This window comes from Lepidochelys kempii, chromosome 19 (genome assembly GCF_965140285.1).
Source record: "Lepidochelys kempii isolate rLepKem1 chromosome 19, rLepKem1.hap1, whole genome shotgun sequence".
In the NCBI taxonomy this organism is placed as follows: Eukaryota; Metazoa; Chordata; order Testudines; family Cheloniidae; genus Lepidochelys; species Lepidochelys kempii.
In genome coordinates this window covers 3,322,120-3,344,082 of record NC_136398.1, presented here as the reverse complement: position 1 = coordinate 3,344,082, position 21,963 = coordinate 3,322,120, and the positions used below count along the sequence as shown (strand labels likewise).

The 21,963-nt window shown below is 47.0% G+C and overlaps 1 protein-coding gene across 3 annotated transcripts in view; it reads left to right on the top strand.

Annotated features, from left to right (window-relative positions):
* The window catches only part of LOC140900526 (protein argonaute-1), a 48,358-nt gene that overhangs the window by 3,689 nt on the left and 22,706 nt on the right, over window positions 1-21,963 (top strand). Inside the window, exons 1-7 of one of the 3 annotated variants that reach the window (XM_073317941.2) lie at window positions 15,503-15,560; window positions 16,006-16,428; window positions 16,908-17,028; window positions 17,808-17,989; window positions 19,096-19,232; window positions 20,290-20,424; window positions 20,894-20,981. In XM_073317941.2, coding sequence (XP_073174042.1) covers window positions 16,924-17,028; window positions 17,808-17,989; window positions 19,096-19,232; window positions 20,290-20,424; window positions 20,894-20,981 — 647 coding nt within the window. In that variant the 5' untranslated portion in view covers window positions 15,503-15,560; window positions 16,006-16,428; window positions 16,908-16,923. Of the gene's footprint in view, window positions 1-15,376; window positions 15,566-16,005; window positions 16,429-16,907; window positions 17,029-17,807; window positions 17,990-19,095; window positions 19,233-20,289; window positions 20,425-20,893; window positions 20,982-21,963 lie in introns of those variants that run through there. The other 2 variants (XM_073317939.2, XM_073317940.2) reach the window with 2 other exon arrangements.

The window sequence follows — 21,963 nt, the reverse complement described above, 5'->3', positions numbered from 1 at the left end:
AGGAGTGCTGGCGCGCTCTTGTTTGGACACAAGGGCCAGTGGCGGCCGTTTTCTTGTGACAGAATGAAGTGGTTTCTGTCTCTGTGCTTGGGGCATGCGTGAAGTCTGGGCTTCCTTTGCACGCCTGACAGCTGGAGAGGGGAGGCAGCGACTGTTGCTAAAGAGATTCATTCTAGTGCCCTCAACGGTGTTTAACTGGGTGTGCTGGGGAGAAGCAATGTGAGCGGCTAACAAGGCTTCTGAGACTGTCCTTTTCTTGGTTTGCCCCTCCCCTGCAAAACCCCTCCAAATGTCATTAGACTGCCGCTTTTGTAGCAGTAGATCATTTAATTCTTCTTCATGTGGGTTCCATGGATGTTTTTATTTGATCTCAAATGCGTGACTTTAATTTCCTACAGAATATTACTGTGTAAAATAAAGGGTGGTGGGTGGAGAGAAGAAATCAGTCGCGATGCTAGATCATCGGCTTCTGTTAGGCTCTTAAAACTAAATTGATGAGTTTGGCGCCAGTTAAAACGGGATTGGCTTAATTCTGAAGTAAATTAATTTAACTTGAACGCATCAAAGCCTCAGTTATAACGTGGGTGTTTTCAGTGTCATGGGGAAATAGCTCATCTGTACATTGATAACTAGAAGCTAATACTTAACACTGGCTTATTAGCATTCTGACTAGTGTGACCTCGTGGTTAAAGTAGGAAGCTGGGAACCAGGACTCCTGGGTTCCTGTTCCTACCGATGTTGTGCTGTGTGACCTTGGGTGAACACTTAATCTCTCTGTGCCTCTGATTTCTTATCGATAAGGATAATGATGCCCTCTTCCCTTGCACAGTGAAGCTAAAGTAGCTTTGAGATCCTAAGATGGAAAAGTATGCATCAGATTAGAATTGCATTATATTGTTCATCTTTGCATGCCTAGCACTCTACTGTATCGGGTTCAAGCCCTCTGAGTGGGGGAAGTGTGTTGGTGGACTAGACTCCACATTTAAAGACCCTGCTGTGAATGGCTGGATCATGGGAATGCAGCACCTTATTCGTTCTGGTCAGTTACTCATCAGTTATTGCAGGAAGCTGCGGGAACTCTGCATAAATTACAGCAGGCTGCTACTCTAGGGTGGTGGCCTTTATTTTTCCTTTCCACCACACACTTGTGAAAAACTTAATTTGCAGGTGGTGTGGCTGCTATTGGAGCAAAAAGGGTGTCTGAGAGTCAATGTAGTTCTTGGCAACCTCACCCACTCGAGAAGCCAATAGGGATTAAGTCCACTCAGCACCTAGCCAGGATCACACCCAATGTGCATGAACTTGCTACAGTTTTCACCCAGTCCAGAAGCTGTGGGCTAGAACAGTGCACCGTGGGGCATGCGCCACTAATCTAGGCTCTGGACACTGCTCGTAGAGCAGCTATGGCTGAGCATCCCTGACCGTGCCATCCCCAGCAGCTGAGACGCCAGTGACAGAAAAGGCCCAGTGTGGGACACACGTCCTCAGTGTCTAGTGTGAGTGTGGCTGTGTCTAACCCATAAATCTAACAGATCCGCCAAGAGGCTCTCTTGACTGCCTCCCATTGTTTCTGCTTGTAAGATCTGCTACTCTTCGCTCATAGAATGGCTCTGAAATCCATAACTGGGTTCTGTACGCAAAGGCCACCTTGTCTGTCCCTGAAAATCTTGTGTAATGACACGGAGAAGAACTGTTTTGCTTTTCATTAATCCAGTTAGGCTCATCATGAACATTTGAGCAAACACCACAGCAAAGGAGATGGGGGAAAATATCTGTACTGAAAATTATTTGTATGTTTGCAATAAAGTACATCGAACTTCTAGGTGCATGCACAAAATAAACAATTTCAATGTAACATGTATCAATAGAAGAAAATTCTGTACACTCCCTTCTCAGTTCAGCTCCCTTTCACCCCACTCTCCCTCTTTGGCTATAGCCTAAGCAGCCAGATAAACCTTGCATCAAATAGTACCATAATCCTGATCTTTGATTCGATAGTACAGTGTATGGAAAAACTTAATATAGATATGTGGAACATAAGAATGAGTGGAAAGACAGCAGAGAAGAACTCAGCCCTTTCTGCTTTTAAATTACATGCAGTTAAGAAAGGAAGTTTTGGGGAAAAAGGAAACTAAACATACATGCATGGTGGTTTTAACTACTAAACCCACTCTCCTGTAGTTGGCACCTTCTATATCCCTTACAAACTTCCTAAATACCGTTAAGATTAACTGTTGTCTTTGTGTGTTAACCTCCACAAAAACCTGCAGCTGTTTCATTCTAAAGGATTTTTTTATCTTCAGGAAACACGAATTCATGTCTGGGTATTTACTGTGTTTCTTAGACAGGATTATTTCATGCAACAAAGGCGGGAGAAGCACCTTGCCTCAAGACATAACATGTGATTTATCTCTAAATGCTTTCTGTTGTGTAGCTACAACACCTACAAAAGCAAATGTGAGACTAATGATTAAAATGGCAGATGTTAAAAGAAATCAGGAAAATAAGCATACTGAAATTATCCTGCAAGGATGCTCTTGTATGGTTTGTAGAGTAATTTTTTGGTAAATCACTGCTGTGTGCATACACTTAAATCATTTTAGCATGGAGGAAACTGGCATTTAGATCCCAGTCTTTGGGCCTGCTCCATTGATAGGGAGTAACTTTGTATGCTACTACAGTAGAATCCTTAAAAAGGAGGAAATAGTGTCTCTTTGCCTAGTCCTGTGTTTTTGAACACAGTAATCAAGTGTCCGAATGTTTGCAGTTCCATGTATCTGCAGCTTAGTGGCTTCTGTGTAGAAGTTCTAGATGACTATATGTGTAAAATGCGGCTGGAACAAGCGATAGTAGCAAGGGCATCTCTTGCCTCTTCTAGACACTGAGAAGGCAGAGATCTGACACTCCTGATCCATGACTGAAAAGACTGGATTAGCAACCCACATTGAAGATATTGTGAGAATCTTGCAAGCAGCCAGCGTTCCAAAACACTGCTGGCCTTTTCCATACAGTGAGCAAATACATATTTCCATATATAGTCCCGTACTGCCTACTGCAGGGTTTCCTGTACTTCTCGCTGAAGCAGCTGGTACTGGGTCACAGTCAGACAGGATACTGGACCAGATGGACTCCGGATCTGATTCAGTCTGGCAATTCCTATATTTTCTATTTGTTACAGTGTAATCAGCCTGTGTTCTGCAGTACGCTACTATCTGTGGAGGACAGGAATCAGATCCTAGACTAATTCACAAGTGAAAGTGACTTTAATGAATTCAGTTTCCACCTCAGCAGATGTTAAAAGAGCCAGCCTTGGAAATCCGCAAAGCCTGTCGCTGTGGTGGGGCTTCTGTTTTATAAATGTCACGGCTCTAACTTTCCCACCTTCCCTGCTCCCGAAAACTCCCGTGCTTCATGGTTCTCCATATTTCAAGGAGCACAGCAAAGCTTTTTCCTAGTTGCTAGCAGCAAATGTGGCTTCTGGCTATGTGGCGTGAGGCATCATAGTCTGGGATTGGGTTAAGTGTGTGGCTATCTGGAGAGTGTGCTTTTAAAACATCTTAAAAACTTGACTGCTGTGCACAAACTCTGGAGCCAAGAGACCAGGGTCTGCTTCCACTGCTGTACAGGAGGCTGGAGATGGACCAGGTATTTGAGGGACTATTTTATCTCGGTGACCCTTCCCAGACTTGTAAGGCGGGTGCTGTGCTTTGAGGGGTGGAAGCAAAGTAATGGAGGCGAAGAGTGAGACATTTTCCTAGACTCATTCCAGACATTAATCCTCTGCACGATTGCAAATAATGGAATTGTTACTTTGCTTGGAGCCTATAATCATTATTATTTTATTGGTAGTGTGATGGCACTTAACAGCCAAGTGCTGGGAGCTGTACAAACATAACACACAGATGACCTCTGTCCAAAAGGGTTTCCAACTTTAGACCAGAGATGACAGATGGATGTAACAAACAGATGGGGAGCACAAGGGAACAGGGCTGGAGTTGCAGCTTCTTGTACTCATCTGTCATGTCACAAAACCATTATCTCTTTTTAAGTTAACTTGGCAGGTGTCATAAAATCATTCAGCAGATTTCGTTTCATTACAACCTCCTTAAAATCCACCCCAAAAAATTGGTGGTATCTCCCCAGCTTGGTTTTTATTAGCAGGTGCTGTATTGAGGTCTCATATTACTAAGAGGGATTTGTGCAAAATACACTTGCATTATGTTTTCTAGTAGTCTTCGAAATTTTAAACCTAAACTCAAATTAAATGAGCCTAGTACATCTTATGGTACATTTGCTTTCCGTTTCACTCACTAAATTGCTAATTTGCAAAACCCAGTGACTCTCAAGGAGTTTCCCAGTTGTGAACAGAGCTTGGCAAGAGTCTAGGGTGTCTCTCAGAAGTTTGCAACCACGCTAGTGCAGACAAGATGCAGATCTGTGCAGACAAAGGGTGGGTGATGTTTTTAATTTGGCAGTTCCAATTTAGACACTTCTGATTTCCCAGTTAAAAGCTGAGATCCTGACACTGCGTAACAATGTGCTTTACAGTTTAAGGCTCTCTGTGCAGTGTCTACAAAGAGCTAAATTGCTTTCAGAAGTAAATACCATAGTAAAACAGATTAGTGCCTATTTCTTCACGTTTCTTGGACACAGCTACCAAGACCCGGGCCAGAAGCAATACTTGGGTGGCTGGACAATTCAGTTTTTCCCCCAGAAGGCTGGCCCTGGAGCATGCTGACAGATTTAATGCTTTGAATCAGTGTTTTCAGTCTGAGCTCTCTGCCTGCCATGTGGTCATATTCTAATTATACTCAGTTTAGTGTTGAACCAAAAAGCCACTACAGCCAGTATTAACCTAATTGCTGTTAAAGTAACTTGTGTGATAGAGAATTAATGTTAGTGAGTACAAATCTGCAGAGATTAGGTAAAGGAAAGTGTTTTTAATAAATCTACCTCTGAATATATTTTTCTTCTGTCCCCTGTATCAAATAAGTCTTCCTCTGTGCATTTAAAAATGTTAGCTTGGAGGTGGGAAGTGTATAACCCACTATTAATTAGTTTTAAACTGGAAATAAGGCACACATTTTTAATAATGAGTAATTATTGGAACAATTTACCAAGGGTTGTGGTGGATTCTCCATCATCGATAATTTTCAGATCAAGGTTGGATGTTTTTTTAAAAGATCTTCTCTAAGTATTGCGTGGGAGTTCCTTGGCCTGTTTTATACAGGAGGTCCGACTAGATGATCACAATGGTTCCTTCTGGCCTTGGCATCTATGAATGTGCACTCACCAGGGTAGACCAGACAGGAGTGGTGGCAACAGGCTTTTATTTAGTTTGGAAAGAGAAAATCCTTAATCCTGAAACAATAGGGAAATTTATCTTCCACCTTTTTAAATTAAAATCTCTTCAAGTGAACCTAAGAGCACAGAAACCTCTTTGCATCTGGTGTGCAGCCTTTTACAGCAAATGAAACTGCATAGTTGTAATTAGCTATTTAGTAGTAGCTGATATTAAATTTTGCTATTTTAAGTCTATTTGCTGCATTAGGGAAAACAAGACACTCAAGAAAACAGGTGCTGATGATTCTCTCCCAGAGTTAAATTTTGATCATAGGCTTGAGAATGAACGTGAGGGGACTGTGGATGAAGCTGTGTTTCTGCTGTGACTTTTTTTGTGTGTGAGCTGCTAAACTGACAAGGAGGTCTGAGCAAATCCTCCTCACCCAGCAAATGTGTTAATGGGACGCATTGTCCAGCAGGTTCCGAGATCTTAGTTTGGGTAATGCAGGAAGAAGACTTGTATTTAATTAGTAGCAATGTCCTGGGAATAGATGTCCATATTTTCTTGTAATTTTGCTTGGCTCTGTGCAAAAGAGAAATACAGCCCTTGTCCCCTCAAAGTTAATAGACGACCATCTCATTCTGTGCAGGCTGTTAACTCCCCCCACCTGAATATATCGTCCTTCATCTGGTGTTGTCACTTGCTCTCTGGCTTTTTATGAGAGGTTTCATTGAACTGATTCAGGGTGGAAGATCTTTCAGGGTGTTTAAAGTGAGCGTGGGGTAGTGGTGATTAATGGCCTTTCTCTGTTTATTAACACGCCACTTGGTGACAGCCAAATGTGTCCCCTCAAGGCTTTTGTAAAGCAACCGGTTTTTCCTCAAAACCCATTTATAATTTTCTCAGATTCCTAACTTTATTTTTTAAGAACAGGGTGTGTGCGTGAGGTGTGTGAGGGGAGATTATTATACAAACTCTGCTGTGTAAAGAAACTTCTTTTTGTGTGTCTGTCCAATTCCAGTGGCCCGTCTTTTTTTTTTTTTTTTTTTGAATAGAGCATTTGGAGAGGATTTAAATTGACATGTTAATTTCATGCCCTCCTAAACATTACAGGTTCTCACCCATCAGGCAGCTGTTGGTCAATTGGTTGTGTTTGCCAGCTGTTCCGCTAAATATATAAACAAAGCGTCTTTCAGCACTAATAACCCCAAGTGGATTTTTACCTTGACTCCTGTTGCACCCCATACACACACAACCCTTCCTAAAAGAGCTGGTTAGTTCACGAGGGGCTGTTTTTTCATGTGTGAAAGTACATAGCATGGGGGGGGTTCTGGTGCGAAGTGATCAGAGCTCTCCCATCGCACCTCTATCTTAATGGCTCTGGGGCCCTGCTTTTGTGTGTTAAAGTCTGCAATTCCTCCCAGTCTGCTGAATTTATAATGGCAGGCAGATTTCATACTGCTCACTGAATGCATTGTACTCCAGCAAAACTACTGTGCCTCAGCGCTCTCATTTACATGACAAAATGGGAGTTTATGCAGTTTTACCATGGAGAGTTGAGGTATGCGGGGAGAACCCCCTGTCTCCAGGCAGACGGGTCACTCCTAACAAGCTTCTCTCTTCCAGGGCAAAACTTACACATTCCGTTGCTGCCTCCTTCCCATGCATATGCCCCCTTCATGGCTCGTCTTAACCATTTGTATTTGCTGTGCCTCTTCCGGGGGTGAAGGTGCGGGGAAGAGAAGTGTTTTGCATCTTGTTCAAGAGTCCTGCATACTTGCACGGTGATGGTTTGTAGCAAGTGTAAATCCTGTGAGCAGATGACACACATGCGCACGTGAAAATGAAGCTAGTGCAGGCTGCAGGTGCTCAGCCTGTCCCAAGGTGTATGGCCCACCAAGTGCACAAATATTCGTGCCCAAATACTGTTGCTGGCCAGAGATGCCTTAGCTACTGGTTTAATGGAGTTCTCTTCATCTAGACCTGGGTTTGTTTATGCTGGAGGTTGCTCCAAGCCTGGGTAATACTGGGATTCCTCCCCGGGTGGTGCCCTCAGACCCTGCTCGTGGGCCCTGTCTAGCTAGCAGGTGTAAAAGTAGCTGTCTGGCAATTTGCTCTTCGTATTCCACTTTAAACCCCTGAATTTCCAGCTGACACTCTGCCTGCCATGGGGTAGAATAACAGTTCACTAGTTATGATGCTAGGCGCTGAACAAATACAATAAATGACAGCAGCTTTTCACCTGTAGATCTCAAAGTACTTTGGAAAGGAAAATAATTATCCCCATTTTGCCAAAGTGGCACAGCTTGGGGTGGGAGATGACTTGCCAACAGTCACACCACAGCTCAGTGCCAGCACTGGGAGCAGAATTTAAGTTTTCAGACTCCCAGTCACTTGGGCATGGACTTTCCACACCCCTGAGTGATGTAGTTATACCGACATCAGTTGGTCGTGTAGACCAGGTCCAAGGATTTGAACTTCCTCACATCCGCCAGAAGAGTCTCGTAGCCTAGCTTTCTCCTCTTATGAAATCCCTCCTTTCCAACTGGTCACAGTGCTAATTTTTGGGTACCATCTCTCTAGCAACGATGTCGAACTTAATTTTGTTGCAGTCACTGTTGCTTAGTGGTTCAAGCTATAATTCTTGAGCCAAATCCTGTTGTCAGAACTAACTGCTTAATCTGTGGTATTAATTCACAGTCTTAATTAATTATGAGGCTTAATGTTCATAAAGCATTTTGAGGTCCTTGGATGAAAGGCTTTGTAAATGCAGAGTCTTATTTATCAGCCAGTCTGTATGGCATTAGGGTTGCAGTGCCCTGACACCATGGGAGCTTTGAGAGCCATTTTTAGCTCTTGCATTGCTTTTTCTTTGTATTGAGAAGGCTCTGGAAAGGCTCCTCTTCTACAGAGGTGCAAGGTTTGCTTTTAACACAAAAGCAACAGCTATCATTAACTTCAGTGGCAGCTGCGGATTGGGTAACTGGCAGAGTGGATCACAGGTGGCCAGTGGGGAAATGGGAGGGAAGGAAGATGCTGGAAAGTGTGGTGCCTGGGAATAGATAACATTTTGGTTCTTTTGTCCCATGTTCACAGCTGCAGTGTGTTCATTTCATTTTGTTCTGCAAATGTCTGAACCAGAGCTGCACCAGCAGCGCCGTGTGGGATCTGATGCAGCGTGTGTTGCCTGGCCATTTGCTTTGGCTCCCTTGTGGATGTGAAGCCCTGCTTTTGCTCTTTCCTCCCCTGTAGGACAGACTTCTCAATAGCTCTCGTCACCTTAGAAATTGGTTTGTTGTCGGGATTCCAAGCAATGCATATGTTGCCCATCTGTATCTCTGGGCCTGCACTTTCAAAAGTTGCTTTCATCCAGGGAGTTTCTCTCTCAGAACCATGACATGGATTGACTTTGGGGTCACTCTATAACAGTGGTTCTCACCCTTCTGTCATTTGTGGATCCCTAAAAATTTTGAATGGAGGTGGGACCCCTTTGGAAATCTTAGACATAGTCGGTGGACCCTCAGGGGTCAGTGAACCACACGTTGAAAACAACTGTTCTGTGGTAACAACAGCATTGCGTGGAACCCCTAGACATAGTCTGCGGATCTCCAGGAGTCCGCGGACCACGGCTCTGTTACACTTGGAGACAAGTTTGAGTGGTAGCCGTGTTAGTCTGTATCAGCAAAAACAACGAGGAATCCTTGTGGCACTTTAGAGACTAACAAATGTATTTGGGCATAGGCTTTCGTGGGCTAAAACCCACTTCATCAGATGCATGGAGTGGAAAATACAGTAGGGAGATATATATACACAGCATATGAAAAGATGGGAGTTGCCTTACCAAGTGGGGGGTCAAGATTCCTGAGTCTTTTTTGCAGCTCTGCCACTGACTTGTAGAGTGGCATTTTGCAAGTCACTTCCAGTTCTGTGCCTCAGTTTTCCTGTATATAAAATTAAGGTAATGCCTGCCTCATGGGAAGAGGTTGGTGGGGCTTGATTCATGGTTGTAAAAGGCCCTGAGATCCTCAGATGACAAGTGCAAAAGGAAGGTAAAGTGTTAGTCAGAGGAAGTTATGTCCTTTCCCTGCCGAGATTATCATTGGTATCAAATGGATTGCCAGAGATGCATATTAGGAATTGCAAACTATGGCATGTACTTTTTAAAGAAATGCTTCAGCACAGTTTAATAATTTTCTGGAAGGGAACTGCAGGAGAATCCCCCTCCCCCCTCCTGGAAGTTTTGCAAGAGTTGTTAACAGAGCATGGTGAAAGTAAGAGAGCAGGGAAGTGTGAGTTTAAAATCAGATTCGATGGAACTGTCGGGCTTCATTGTCCACAGGTTTCAGAGTAACAGCCGTGTTAGTCTGTATTCGCAAAAAGAAAAGGAGTACTTGTGGCACCTTAGAGGCTAACAAATTTATTTGAGCATAAGCTTTCGTGAGCTACAGCTCACTTCATCGGATGCATACTGTGGAAAATACAGAAGATGTAACTTTTGTTTGCAAAAGTCAGCAATTGCAGGGACCTTAACCGATTACAGCACTTGCCCTGCTGTATGGGAGTAGGATTCCTGGGTTCTATTTCTTGTTCTACTGCTCATTCACCAGACTTCTCTGAGCCACAGGTTTCTGCCTGTAAAACGGAAATACTTTCCTCATGCGACGTGATTTGTAAAGTTTAAGTTGCTTGGATGAAAATGCAAAGTGTATTTAGTACAGTATTTGCAAAGGTGTTGTTGATCCCTTAAGATTAAAATGATAATTTAGCATGTGAGTACCTGGAAAGGAAAGGGCCCTTGTTAGAGTTATGGAGCGCGTTGGCATGTTGTTTTTTTTAAAATCAAACCATTTGTAAAGATGTGTGCAATTGAAAAATTAGATTCCATTGCACATTTGAGAAGTGAATTTGAAATTCAGATTGCTCTGCCTACTTATTCTGCTGCTGCTATTTTCAGCCTGGAATTGAAATTTGGATTTAAGTAGAACCTGAGACTGGCTGTCAGTGAATATGAGCGAAGGGGTAGGGGGCAGAGACTGGAGCTAAGAGCACCATGTCCTACAGATCTGGAATTGGAACGGCGGCTCCAGCTCTCTGTGACCAGTTGACATAGACACCAGTGGATCATGCAAGTTGAGAGCTCTGACCAGCCAGTGCAACACAGTCCCTTACACCTGGCCCAGCTGGCTACAGACGTGACCAGACTGCAGGAAACAGATAGGGAAGCAGGGGGTTGAGGCTGCTGGGTGAAGGTTAGCCAAGTGGGAAGGCAGTGAGAGGAGTGGGCAGGATCTGTGGCTGCAGCCTCTTGCGGGGGGTGGGTGATATCTGTTGTTGACATTATTTCATGTAATATTTTATAACTGCACCAGAGTGCAGGGATGCCATTAGCTTAGAAACCACACTTTTCTTCTAGGGTTTCATACTACCTCCCCATCATTAGAGTATCTGGGCACTGTCCGTGTAAAGTCAACAGCAATAGCAAAGTCCATTGTGAACTTCATGGGGTCCCTAGTGCTTCTCCTTCTATGGGGTTAAAATGCTGCTTGGAGCTGGGATTTAGTCTGGGAGGGGTGGCATTATTTTTAGATTTTTATTAAATTCCTTTTTTGGCTGGTAGAGGCTTTGGGGTAGGAAGGAGGTTCTTTTTATACCCACTGTTGCCTTTTTAATGATTTCTCTACATAAGAGATTTCCTGCTTTTCCCAAATAGCTCCTTTCTAGCAGTGACTGGAAACCCATGGGAAGATGTAGGGCAAAGTGCTTTACCTTCAAACCACCTTTAAACTTCTCCACTAGGTACCAGGTTGGCAGCATCCAAATAAATCAGAATGTAATTGTTGCAAAAATATGCCTAAATGTGATTTTTTCTGCCACGCAGAGTTACTGCTTGTGGCTGCGTTCTTACCTAGCGTCTAGTGGAGAAGATACAAACCTCAAGGTAAAAAAACTAGCAAAATCAGAGTGTCAGCTGAACAGTAAGTAGCCCCTGAGCTGCGGAAGGTTGAGCTAGCTAGTCATGTTGTATCATGGCCAGGAAATCTATGCCAGTAGTTTCATCCATTATACAGTAAACTTGCATGTCTTGGTTTTTTCACTGGGGAGTGCGGCTCATCTGGTTAATACCTTCTCCTAACACAGCCCCGCCACACCCCTCCTATTAGCTGCTAAGGAGTGTTTATCTTCTGCGCATTGTCACTTGAGACCCTAATTTGCTTGTCCTTCCCACCTGTGTAAGGAACAGCTTCGCTACAGGCCTGCTGCGGAGAGCCATAGTTTTGAATACAAGAACTAAAATTGGGATTGCCTGGGTTCTAATCCCAGTTTCCCAGTGGACTCTGTAAAGCCTTAGGCAAGATGGATTAAGTTCTGTGTCTGATGCAGGAAGTCTGTATACTCAAGATGATGGACACAGTATACCATGGGTGTGCGAAGGGCTGTGGAATAGTTGCTTTAGCCTTTATTATTAGACATGGTCATGCTGAGCAAATAAATGGAAAGTGGGGTTGCTTTTGAGACTGTGAGTTTGTTGGAGTCTGTCTTTGAGTCCTGCCAAGTGCCCAGCATGCTGTTAGGTGCTATTAAATAATAGTTCCCAGAATGACCCTCATTTCTGTTCCTCGGAGCACAGGCCAGCCTCTTGTGTCTGTCTGCCAGAGCGGGGTTCCTTCCCCATTGTGTGTGCTTCTTGCTTGTAAATCAGGCTGGGGACAGGGTTCTGGGAGATTGGGGCTCGTCAGATTCCTCTCTGCTCGGAGGGGACAATAGCTGGTTGTGCTGTGGGGAGCTACCCTGGGGATTGCCAATGAGGCTTTCTCCACTGTGACTCTGACACTGAACTCTCTGTGACCTGGCTGGGAATCCACCCCCAAACTCGGTTCACAGGAGCAGGCAAGGGGTTAAATGTTTGATCCCAAGTAAATATTCAACCTGGTGATTTGAAAACCTAAAGAGAGGAACGTGCCTGGACTAAAATATCTTTAGTTTTTCTCTTTTCACCTGTAAAATGTTGCCAATGCCCTGTACTCTGAAACCCCGACATGTGACACGGAGAGAGACAATCTCCTTTTCTTTTGCTATAAAACATCCTCTATCTTCCACCTGAGGCTACTGGGTGAGGGGTGGGAGTGGATCAAAGCAATGAATGTGGCTGGTAACTATTCTGCATTCCCGCTGCTGCAGTTCTTTCCCCAGAGGCAAACCCCTTACCCAGACAAGGAGGGGGATTTGCCCTTAATCCTCTAACATCCATGTCTCTTGACCATTCAAAACTTGAAGAACAGTTGTCAGTAATTACTGGTATTTATCTCTAGTTGTTATTGGTATTATTAAATCATGATTGGAGGACTTCAGTAACTCAGCCAGAGGTTCCGGGTCTATTACAGGAGTGGGTTGGTGAGATTCTGTGGCCTGCAACATGCAGGAGGTCAGGCGAGAGGATAGTGTTGTCTGAGTCTATTACTTTTGCTAATAGTGACAGGTTTCAGAGTAGCAGCCGTGTTAGTCTGTATTCGCAAAAAGAAAAGGAGGACTTGTGGCACCTTAGAGACTAACCCATTTATTTGAGCATAAGCTTTCGTGAGCTACAGCTCACTTCATCGGATGCATTGTTGCATAAATAAATTGGTTAGTCTCTAAGGTGCCACTAGTCCTCCTTTTCTTTCTGCTAATAGTGTTTGTTACAGCAGTGCCCAAAGATCCCCATTGTGCTAGGTGCTTTACAAACACACGTGGAGAGACAGCCCCTGGCCTGCAGAGCTTACTGACTTGGATCCAGCCACTTGTGCATCTAGGCTTCATGTGAGAGCTGGGGAAAGGAGAGGCTTTACTAACGTTTAAGTATAAATCTATTCAGGGGCCTCCAAGCTCCTGTCCCTATCTGCTTCCCGTGTGGCAAGTGTCTAAGTCAAACACATTCCCCACCACAGTTGCTGCTGATAGATCCCTCTCGGTGGCCATGTAAGTGGCGAAGCTAAGGGGGAGAATGGACCATCTTCCCTCCTACAGTGGGTTCTTCTAGCCTGACTCAGGCACGCTGACGCGGGGGTGGGGACGATGGGACGTAATGGGGGGACCTTGCGTATCCGTGGCCTGTGCGTGCTCTGTGAAGAGGTCTGTCGTCATGGTGCTCCTTGCTAGCAATACACTTAGCCCTTTGCTGGACCCCCACAAGCCAAATGCCTTTGATAATCCACATGCATGGCAAAGCAAACTACGGTTTGGGCTGGTGGGAGCGGGGAGGGAATGGTAGCTGGCTTTCTGTTTTCAGGCCGTCTCTGAAAGACCTGTTCCTGCCATGCCTTCCATCTCCATATGTAGCTTGGGGCAGTATCTCTGCTGTGGCAGGGTGCTGAAATCTGTTGCTCTTTGTCTGGAGAGTGTATAAAGACGCCTCTCTGGGGCACTGGCATTCAGTGCTGAGGCCGACTGATAAAAGTTCCGTTTGCTTTCAGGCTGTGGGAGAGGGTCTTTGTTTTGTGCAGAAGTCACAGTGGTCCCTCAACCCTTGCAGTGACGTCCTCCTGCTGCGAAACAGGGTGCAGATGGCCGGCTTGAAAGCTCGTGGGATTGTTTTTATTTAATCCATCCACTTAATTACTCATGAGACCACACAACTTTCAGATGCAAAGCCTGAAGCTTGCATGCTGCTCCGCTAGCAGGCCTCTGTCATTGCCAGAGGCAGGCCCCTTGCTAGCTTTATACTGATGCCAAAGATGGATTTATTTATGGGGCCCACTTCTGGAGGGTATGCTAAACAGTGTCTCCCTCCATCTCATTCTAACAACCATCAAGGCTTTTGCCTCTGTGCCGCGGTGCCTGGCTTGGGAGTTGACAGGACCAGAGTCTATTTATAGGGCTGTCCTTATAACAAAGCATTCCATTTGTCATAGCCCAGCATGGATCATGTTTAACTTTACCATCACTTCCGTGCAGCTGAGCAGACATGCCCTAGAGGCAGGCCAGCGTTTGGCCTTCTCTACATTTCTGTGTCGGCGAGTGCCATCTGATGGAATGGGATCACCGGAGAGGTTCAGGGAAAGATTCCAACAGGAGAATTTCCCGCTGGAAATTAGGATGGGGTGGGTGGTGAAGTATCAGCCCTTCCAGTTTTGTAGTTTATCTAAATGTCAGATGTCCGTAATCCCACATGCCCATCTGCCTCAAACACTCAGCTCGTCGCCAGTGCCGCGGCTTGTGGAAAGAGAAGGTTCTTGGCAGAAATGCAGGGTTGCACTTGACCTTCCAAACACCGAAGAGTGTTCCATCTTCCAGAAGTAGTGCCAGGAGGGCTTTTTGTTACTAGTGCTGGCTACTTGAGTATAATGATGAGTTCTTCTGTGCAGCGTGGAAAAGATCAGTATGCAGCTTGGGAAAATTACTGGCTGCTTTCAGGCTCTTTTTAAAATAGGCATTGGGCACAACCGGTCCTCTCGCCCCCGAGTTAACTGAGTGCTACCCTGGGTTCTCGCTCTGTACGTCTGAGCAGCGGTTCATGTTTTAAGTGTACTTGTGATCAGGGCACATGGCTGGGAGCCAGGATTCCAGCCTCAGTTCTGTCACCATCTTGTGTGATCCTGGACAAGTTGCTACCCCTTGGTGCCTCAGTTTCCCCATTCGCAAAATGGGGATATTTGCCTACTGTGTGGGCGGTTTTCCTGTGTGCAAGCTGCTCCAGATGCATGGGTGAAAGGCACCACAGAAGGGAAGAAGTCAGTGTTATAATCTGATACATTGACTGGGCTTGGCACTTGCAGAGAACAGGTGAAGCCTCTTCCATCTCTAGCTGCTCTGATCCTAGTTCTGAAGTTGTAAGCACCTCTTGCAACGCTGTAACCTAGTAAACTTCTGTAAAAAATTATTTGCAATCGCGTCTCCGCACCACATCAGGACTGCAGCGAGACTGAAACAAAGGAGAAATAACACATTAGAAAAAACAAACATGTCATCTGATAACTAGAAGCTCTATTGAGTGCTGCTTCTCTGGCTCTTGTCCCCAAAAGCTCTCTGTGGAATTCCAGCTTCACAGTTCCTGGCTGCTTATTTATTGTGGTCTCTCCAGATCTCCTGACCTTCCAAATGTCTCTTGTTCCCTAGCTGCAGGCACTTACCTGCCACCCTTGCAGCAGGTATTTCAAGCACCACGTCGGCCTGGGATAGGAACCGTAGGGAAGCCTATCAAGCTCTTGGCCAACTATTTTGAAGTGGACATTCCTAAGATTGACGTGTATCACTATGAAGTGGATATCAAGCCCGATAAATGTCCACGCAGAGTCAACAGGTAAGGCAAGTATTAAAGGATTCAGAACTCTTTCCTGACTCAGTTTCTTTGTACAGAAGCAGCGGTCGTGAACGCTGTTCCCTTTCCGGGAGGTGTGTGGTGCAGGGATGCACCAGAATGAAGCTTCTGTGATCTCTGTTCCCTCCCCACGCTGGGATGTAGAACAGAATGTGGAGAAGTTTCTGCTGTTCCTGCTTGTGCCCAAGACCACGTGAAACTTCTGGGACCTCTTTGCAAAATCTCCTGTAGCTTTTTGCCACCTTTGTGAAGTTCAGTGGATAATGTGATCTGGCTGTGAGAACATGAAACGTCGCCTTTCCCCAGCAGAACCAATTTTTCAAACACTGTCCCATTCAGTGTGAAAACAGGGTCAGGTTTGAATGTGCAACAAGATGCAAAGCGCTCCAGATTGCACCGTGATTGTTTTACTCCTCTCTAATTGCAGTGTGGCTTGTGACACATGGATTGCTTTGTTCCGGAGTGGTGCTGCGCCCGCCCGGGGCAGCAAAGTGAATTCTACTAGCACGGCTGTCTAATGGCATCCATGCTCGCTCTAGACACTGAGAACATACCAGCTACAGCTGTATTTCTTCTTGGATGGAGCTAGTACACTCTCAGTCCAATGTGCCCCAAGCCTTCCTGAGCCGAGTGATGTGGGCATTCTTCTAGCTACGCAGATGGCTGACCCACAAGCTGACACGCAGACCTGTACAGTCCCAGCTTTCCTGTGCTGCTCAGCATTTGTTCCTGGCCCTGATGGCTCAGGAGATATTGGACCGTAATACTGTCCCCGGTCTCTCGGAGCAGCTGGGATATTTTGGCAACAGATGCAGACTTAAAAATAGAAAGCCCCAGATCCTGGGCCAGTGTAAGTTCTTGCTCCCCTACTCCGCCCGACCCCAGCAGCATATTTAATTCAGAACTTGGGAGACCAGTGAGCAGATGCTGCTATTGTTCCCAGGCCATTTGGCAGCTTGTGTCTGTGTAGACACTTGTCGTTCTCCCCTGCCCTTGTGGCACGCTCCCCGGGGCTGCCACCCGCTCCGAGTGCACAGGTGCACATTCCCATGTGCCTTGTAACCCTGTTACACCATCACTGATTTTTCAAGATACCGGGCAAGGCGCACACCCATTCATCTGGGGGCTGAAGGGTTGTCTGTATTGTTTCTGACCTGCCTGAGGTCCTGCTATCCGATCTGGAGATGGCCCAGGTTACAGTAATTTTTATATGACCTGCTCTGTCCCGAGAGGCTAAGCTGGGAGTCAACCAGCCAAATAAATGATCCAGTTAGCTTTGCTTTTCTCTCCTTTTCTTCTTCCTTTCTCTTGCCACCCTGTTCTCTGTAGGGAGGTTGTGGAATACATGGTGCAGCACTTCAAACCTCAGATCTTTGGAGATCGGAAGCCGGTGTATGACGGGAAAAAGAATATCTACACCGTCACTGCCCTGCCAATCGGAAACGAACGGGTGAGAGCGGGGAGCAGAACCTCCTGGGGGTGGCCCAGCCAGCGGTGCTCAGTGCTTCCTGGGAGCACAGTATGCAGAAGGATTGAATGGGGGCGTGGTTCTGGGTCTAGAAAACAAAACAAAAGGAGCTTGGGGATGGGGAGAGGGGTCCTGTTCCCCAAGTCTGTGGCCAAGAAGTTCGGCCCATGGGTAGAGATGTGGGGATGCGTGGGCTCTAAGTTCCTGGGGCCAGTGGGTGAGCTCAGAGCAGATATTTGCGGCTGACTGCTCATGATACAAGGGAAGTGTCATTGTGTCATTTTGCTGATGAGGAGACTAAGACACAGAGGTGGTGGTTTGTGTTATGTTACTACCTAGCAGTGTCAACCAAGCGTGCTTCCTAGAGATTGCCTAGACTAGTGGCTAGAGGTACCAGCCACGTCAGGGTCCTGCTGTATCAGGCTGTGTACAGGAGGTGATCCCTGCCCTGTAGAGCTTATAGTCTAAACAGATTACCCGCAAAGGCTGGGAGGGGAAATTGGAGGCCAAGAGCAACTGCCCAAGGTCATGCATCCGGTCAGTGCTAGAGCTGGAATGTGGACCCAGGACTCGGGGTCCCTGCTGTGTCTGTTGGACCGTGCTGCTTTTCTTAGCTATGATTTTTTCAAGGTAGAAAGTTCCATGCCCTGAAGGGGAAGAGGTGTGGGTGGAAAGAGGTGATGCAGCTGGAAGGGGAAGATGTTGCTGCAGTCTGGCTAGCAGTGTTCTAATGATGTCTCTCTCTTCCCCTCCTGCCTCAGGTTGACTTTGAGGTAACGATCCCAGGGGAAGGCAAAGACAGGATATTTAAGGTCTCCATCAAGTGGATGGCGATTGTGAGCTGGCGGATGCTCCACGAGGCCCTGGTGAGCGGGCAGATCCCCGTCCCACTGGAATCTGTCCAGGCACTAGATGTTGCCATGAGACATCTGGCCTCAATGAGGTAATCTGCTCCCCTGGGCGCTTGGGATGGGGTGATGTGTCCGGGGCAGGAGCAGCAGAGTCCGGAGGAAAGCTGGCGTAATCGAGCGTTCATCGGAGTGGAACTGCGTGTGCTGGAGAGACATTGGGAGTGTTGCCAAGAGGAGCTGAGATCTCCCAGGGCAGGTCACGGGTAACAGTTACACATCTGCTGCCTTGCAAAACGAGCGAATGGCGCGTGTGTGTGGTAGCGATGAATGCAATTCCCTGGGCACCGGTGCACCTCGGTCTCTCCTGTTCTCTGCCCGGGCACAGCCTGGTCTCCTGTGGGCTGGGATCCTTCAGTCTCACTGTGGTGTGGGATGATTTAACTGGGAATTGGTCCTGCTTCGAGCAGGGGGTTGGACTAGATGACCTTCTGGGGTCCCTTCCAACCCTGATATTCTATGATTCTATGGTTGCTGGGGTTTGCATGTGGGTTGGTGGCCTGTGCCGTCACTCTGCCTTCAGTGCTGCAAGGACAGCCCTTGCACGCGAGGGATTGAGGAGTCTGGTGGGTACGTTTCAAAGAGAACTGTCTACTGCTTTGCATCCTTGTGCTTTCCCCCTGCTGAGTGATGGGGGCAGATGCTAAGGGTCAGCATCGCAGTGCTCATTCTCTAGGCACGGCACATCCATTAGCTAGCCCTCGCCGTAGCCCTGTGAGGAGGCAGAGATGTTTGGGGAGGCTGGAATTTCCAAACTTGAATGTCCAAAGCCTAGCTTTTCTCAGCGGTCTGAATTTAGCCTCCTAACTTCAGGCTTGACTTGTCTTCTGAGGGGCTGAGCGCCCCCAATCTTGGTGGCTTAGGTAGATCATAATCAATTTGGGGCAGGGACCATTCTTTTTGTTCTCTTGGTACAGTGCCTAGCGCAGTGGGGTCCTGGCCCATAACTGGGACTCCTAGGTACTCCCACGATACAAGTAATGGGATTTCAGTTTGGTGCACCCACATGGATGTAGGTGGCTAAGTTAGAGTTTTTAAGCCATTGCCGTGGGCATGCAGGCTGACTTGCAGTCCCTGTTTCTGCACAGTCAGTTGCTGACATTGCTTTGAATAACATGAGCCTTGTTTCCCTGGTTTGCAGGTACACCCCTGTGGGCCGTTCCTTTTTCTCCCCTCCTGAAGGTTACTACCACCCTCTAGGAGGAGGCAGGGAGGTTTGGTTTGGGTTCCACCAGTCGGTCAGGCCTGCCATGTGGAAGATGATGCTCAACATTGACGGTAAGTCACCTTCAGTGCTGGCAGACTCCAGCTTCACCTGCTAACGTACACCCTCCCCCCCCCCATGTGTCCCACTCAGGCACGTCGGCACTGCTCGCCTGCCAAAGTGGGATTCATTTTTAGGGTGCATCTATGCAGGGAGCGGCAATGAGTCTCAGAGCCTGGGTCCACAGGCTCCTGGGGCTTGCACTGTGGCGCTGAAATCAGCCACGCGGACGTTGTGGCTCGGGCTGTGAAGCCGGGGTGCCGGGTGGGGTTCAGAGCCTGAGCTCCAAGCTGAGCTGCAACGTCCGCACAGCGGGTTTTAGGGCTGTAGTGCAAACCCAGGTCTGCAGGCTCTGAGGCTCTGGCGGAGACGTGTATCCCAAGGCACTAGTTACAGGGGTGTCATAATATCTGCTGATTACAGTGGGAAGGACTGTGCGGTGAGGGTGGGCATTTCAGAAGGGCTCAGTGCGGGCCTAACTGAACCCGTTGAGTTGGTGGGCGCTTCCCAGGAGACTTCAATAGGGGCACAGCTAGGTGAGGGCCAGGAGGATGCTAAATGCAGCTTCTGTCTGACGCTTCGCTTCGTACTGCAGCCAGTGCCGAGGATCTGCACTAGAAGAGGCCAAATCTTTTGACTGTCCCTTTGGGACAAGGGGTGGGTTTGTGGGTGTTCAGACACTGCCTAGCACAGTGGGGCCCCACTCCTGACTGGCGCTGCCCTTCTCATTAGAAGTGATGTGTCTCCACAACTCCGTGTTTTGTCCAGTGGATGCAGGGCTGGGTAGGGTGGCGCAAGGAGGTGGAGAGTCTGGTCCTACTCTCAGGTAGGTCACTAGAAGATTTGTTAGGCTGTCAAATTGTCTCCCCGGGGCATCTCTGGAAGCCCATTTGCTTGGGATGATAGACACTAGACTGACCACAGCAGCATGGGGAAAACGTGTGCTAGGTTGTGATGACTCAGTGTTGACTTAGGGCAGGGCCCAAGATGTCGCCTGCTCTCAGGGAGTGCCTAGTACTCTTGAAAGAGAGAGGGAAAGATCTCCACGTCTCGCACTCTCCTTCCCTGCAGTGTCGGCGACCGCCTTCTACAAAGCCCAGCCCGTGATTGAGTTCATGTGCGAAGTGCTGGATATCCGGAACATCGACGAGCAGCCAAAGCCCCTGACGGACTCGCAGAGGGTGCGCTTCACCAAGGAGATCAAAGGTAAAGAGATGGGGCACTCTGGCGGCAAGGGCGTGTGCAGTGTCTCATGTCCTGTGGGTGGATGGGAGGGTGTTGAGATCCCAGGGTACAGAGCAACTTTCTGCCTACTATAGCCTTATGGTGAAGACTCTGACCTGGAACATGGGAGACCTGGGTTCTAATCCCAGCTCTGCCTCAATCGCCTTGCAAACTTGGGGAATTCACTTTAACCCTTCCCCCGCCATCTGTAAAACAGGGAGGATTGATGAGGGTTTTGCAGATGCACTCTTTAACCCTTAGCACCCTGGCATCTTCCTCATTGGCAGACAAACATGTACTTCAGAGGGCATGTTTGTAGATAGGCCAAGTCTCCAAAGGGTTAACGATTTAATTAAAGCACATGTGGAGTAGACAGGAAGCTGGTCAGTGAAATGCTTGGTGGAGTTCCTGACATTGATCAGAGATTTGCTGTCTCTCTCTCTTGCATTAGGTTTGAAAGTAGAGGTGACCCACTGTGGGCAGATGAAGAGGAAATACCGAGTGTGTAATGTTACCAGGCGACCAGCCAGTCACCAGACGTAAGGCGGGGGGGAATGCCCTTGGAAAAATCTGAGCCATTCTCTTAGTTATTTAGCAGCTGCTGGTAGCATTAGTGAGATACAAAAGGCAAACTCTATAGCATGTGACGGTAAAGGGAGCTCTGGTGTTCAGTTCTCTGCAGATGTGCTGCACAGAGGGACTTACATGGCTGCATGTAGTGTGCTATAAATGACAGGAGCAGGATGCAGAGGAGGAGTGGGAGCTGAGAGGAGGTTCTTATGATGTTAGGAGGCATGCAGCAGACTGCATGAGTTAACTCGCTGTCAACCTGCCCAGTTTGCATCTCTTTGAATTCGGCTTTGTACTTGGTCAAAAATAGACACTGGAGAACAGAAGGTTTAATCAGGAGGTAAATTAATCCCTTAAATTATTTGTGTGTGCCCATAAGCATGCGAGGGAGTTGCACACAAGTAGAGACAGTTCCTTCCTCAAAGAGCCTTTCTAGGACTCCCCGGTAACCTGTAAAATGCACCAGGAGACACTTGCAGAAGTCCAGGATTGCTACAGATCCTCGGATGTGGGAGCTGTGGATTGGGAATTGGCAGTGAATGAGCTGTGGCTGGTCCAGGTTTCTGTGTGTGATGTGTTAAATGGGAATTGTACCAGCCTTTTGGTTGCCACTTTCTCCAGGGTGTCCCCTGCACTGTAGCTAGAGCTGCTCAAAATATTTTTGTTTAAACATTTTGTGATGAAAATATAAACTGATTTATTTGGGTAGATCTTTGTGGTTTTCGAAAACTGAAATCTGTTCACCGGAATGATGTTTGAAAACCAAAACTTAAAAAACATTGGAAACATTGGTGGGAAAAACACTTATTTCACGATTGCCTCTGAAAAATAATTAGCATTTTTGGGCCAGCCCTTGTTATAGTTCTGATGCCATGGGGCTGTTTCTGAAACTTGTTGGGCTCACCAGTAAATTGGAAACATCCCAGGTAAATATGTGGGAAGAACAGATCC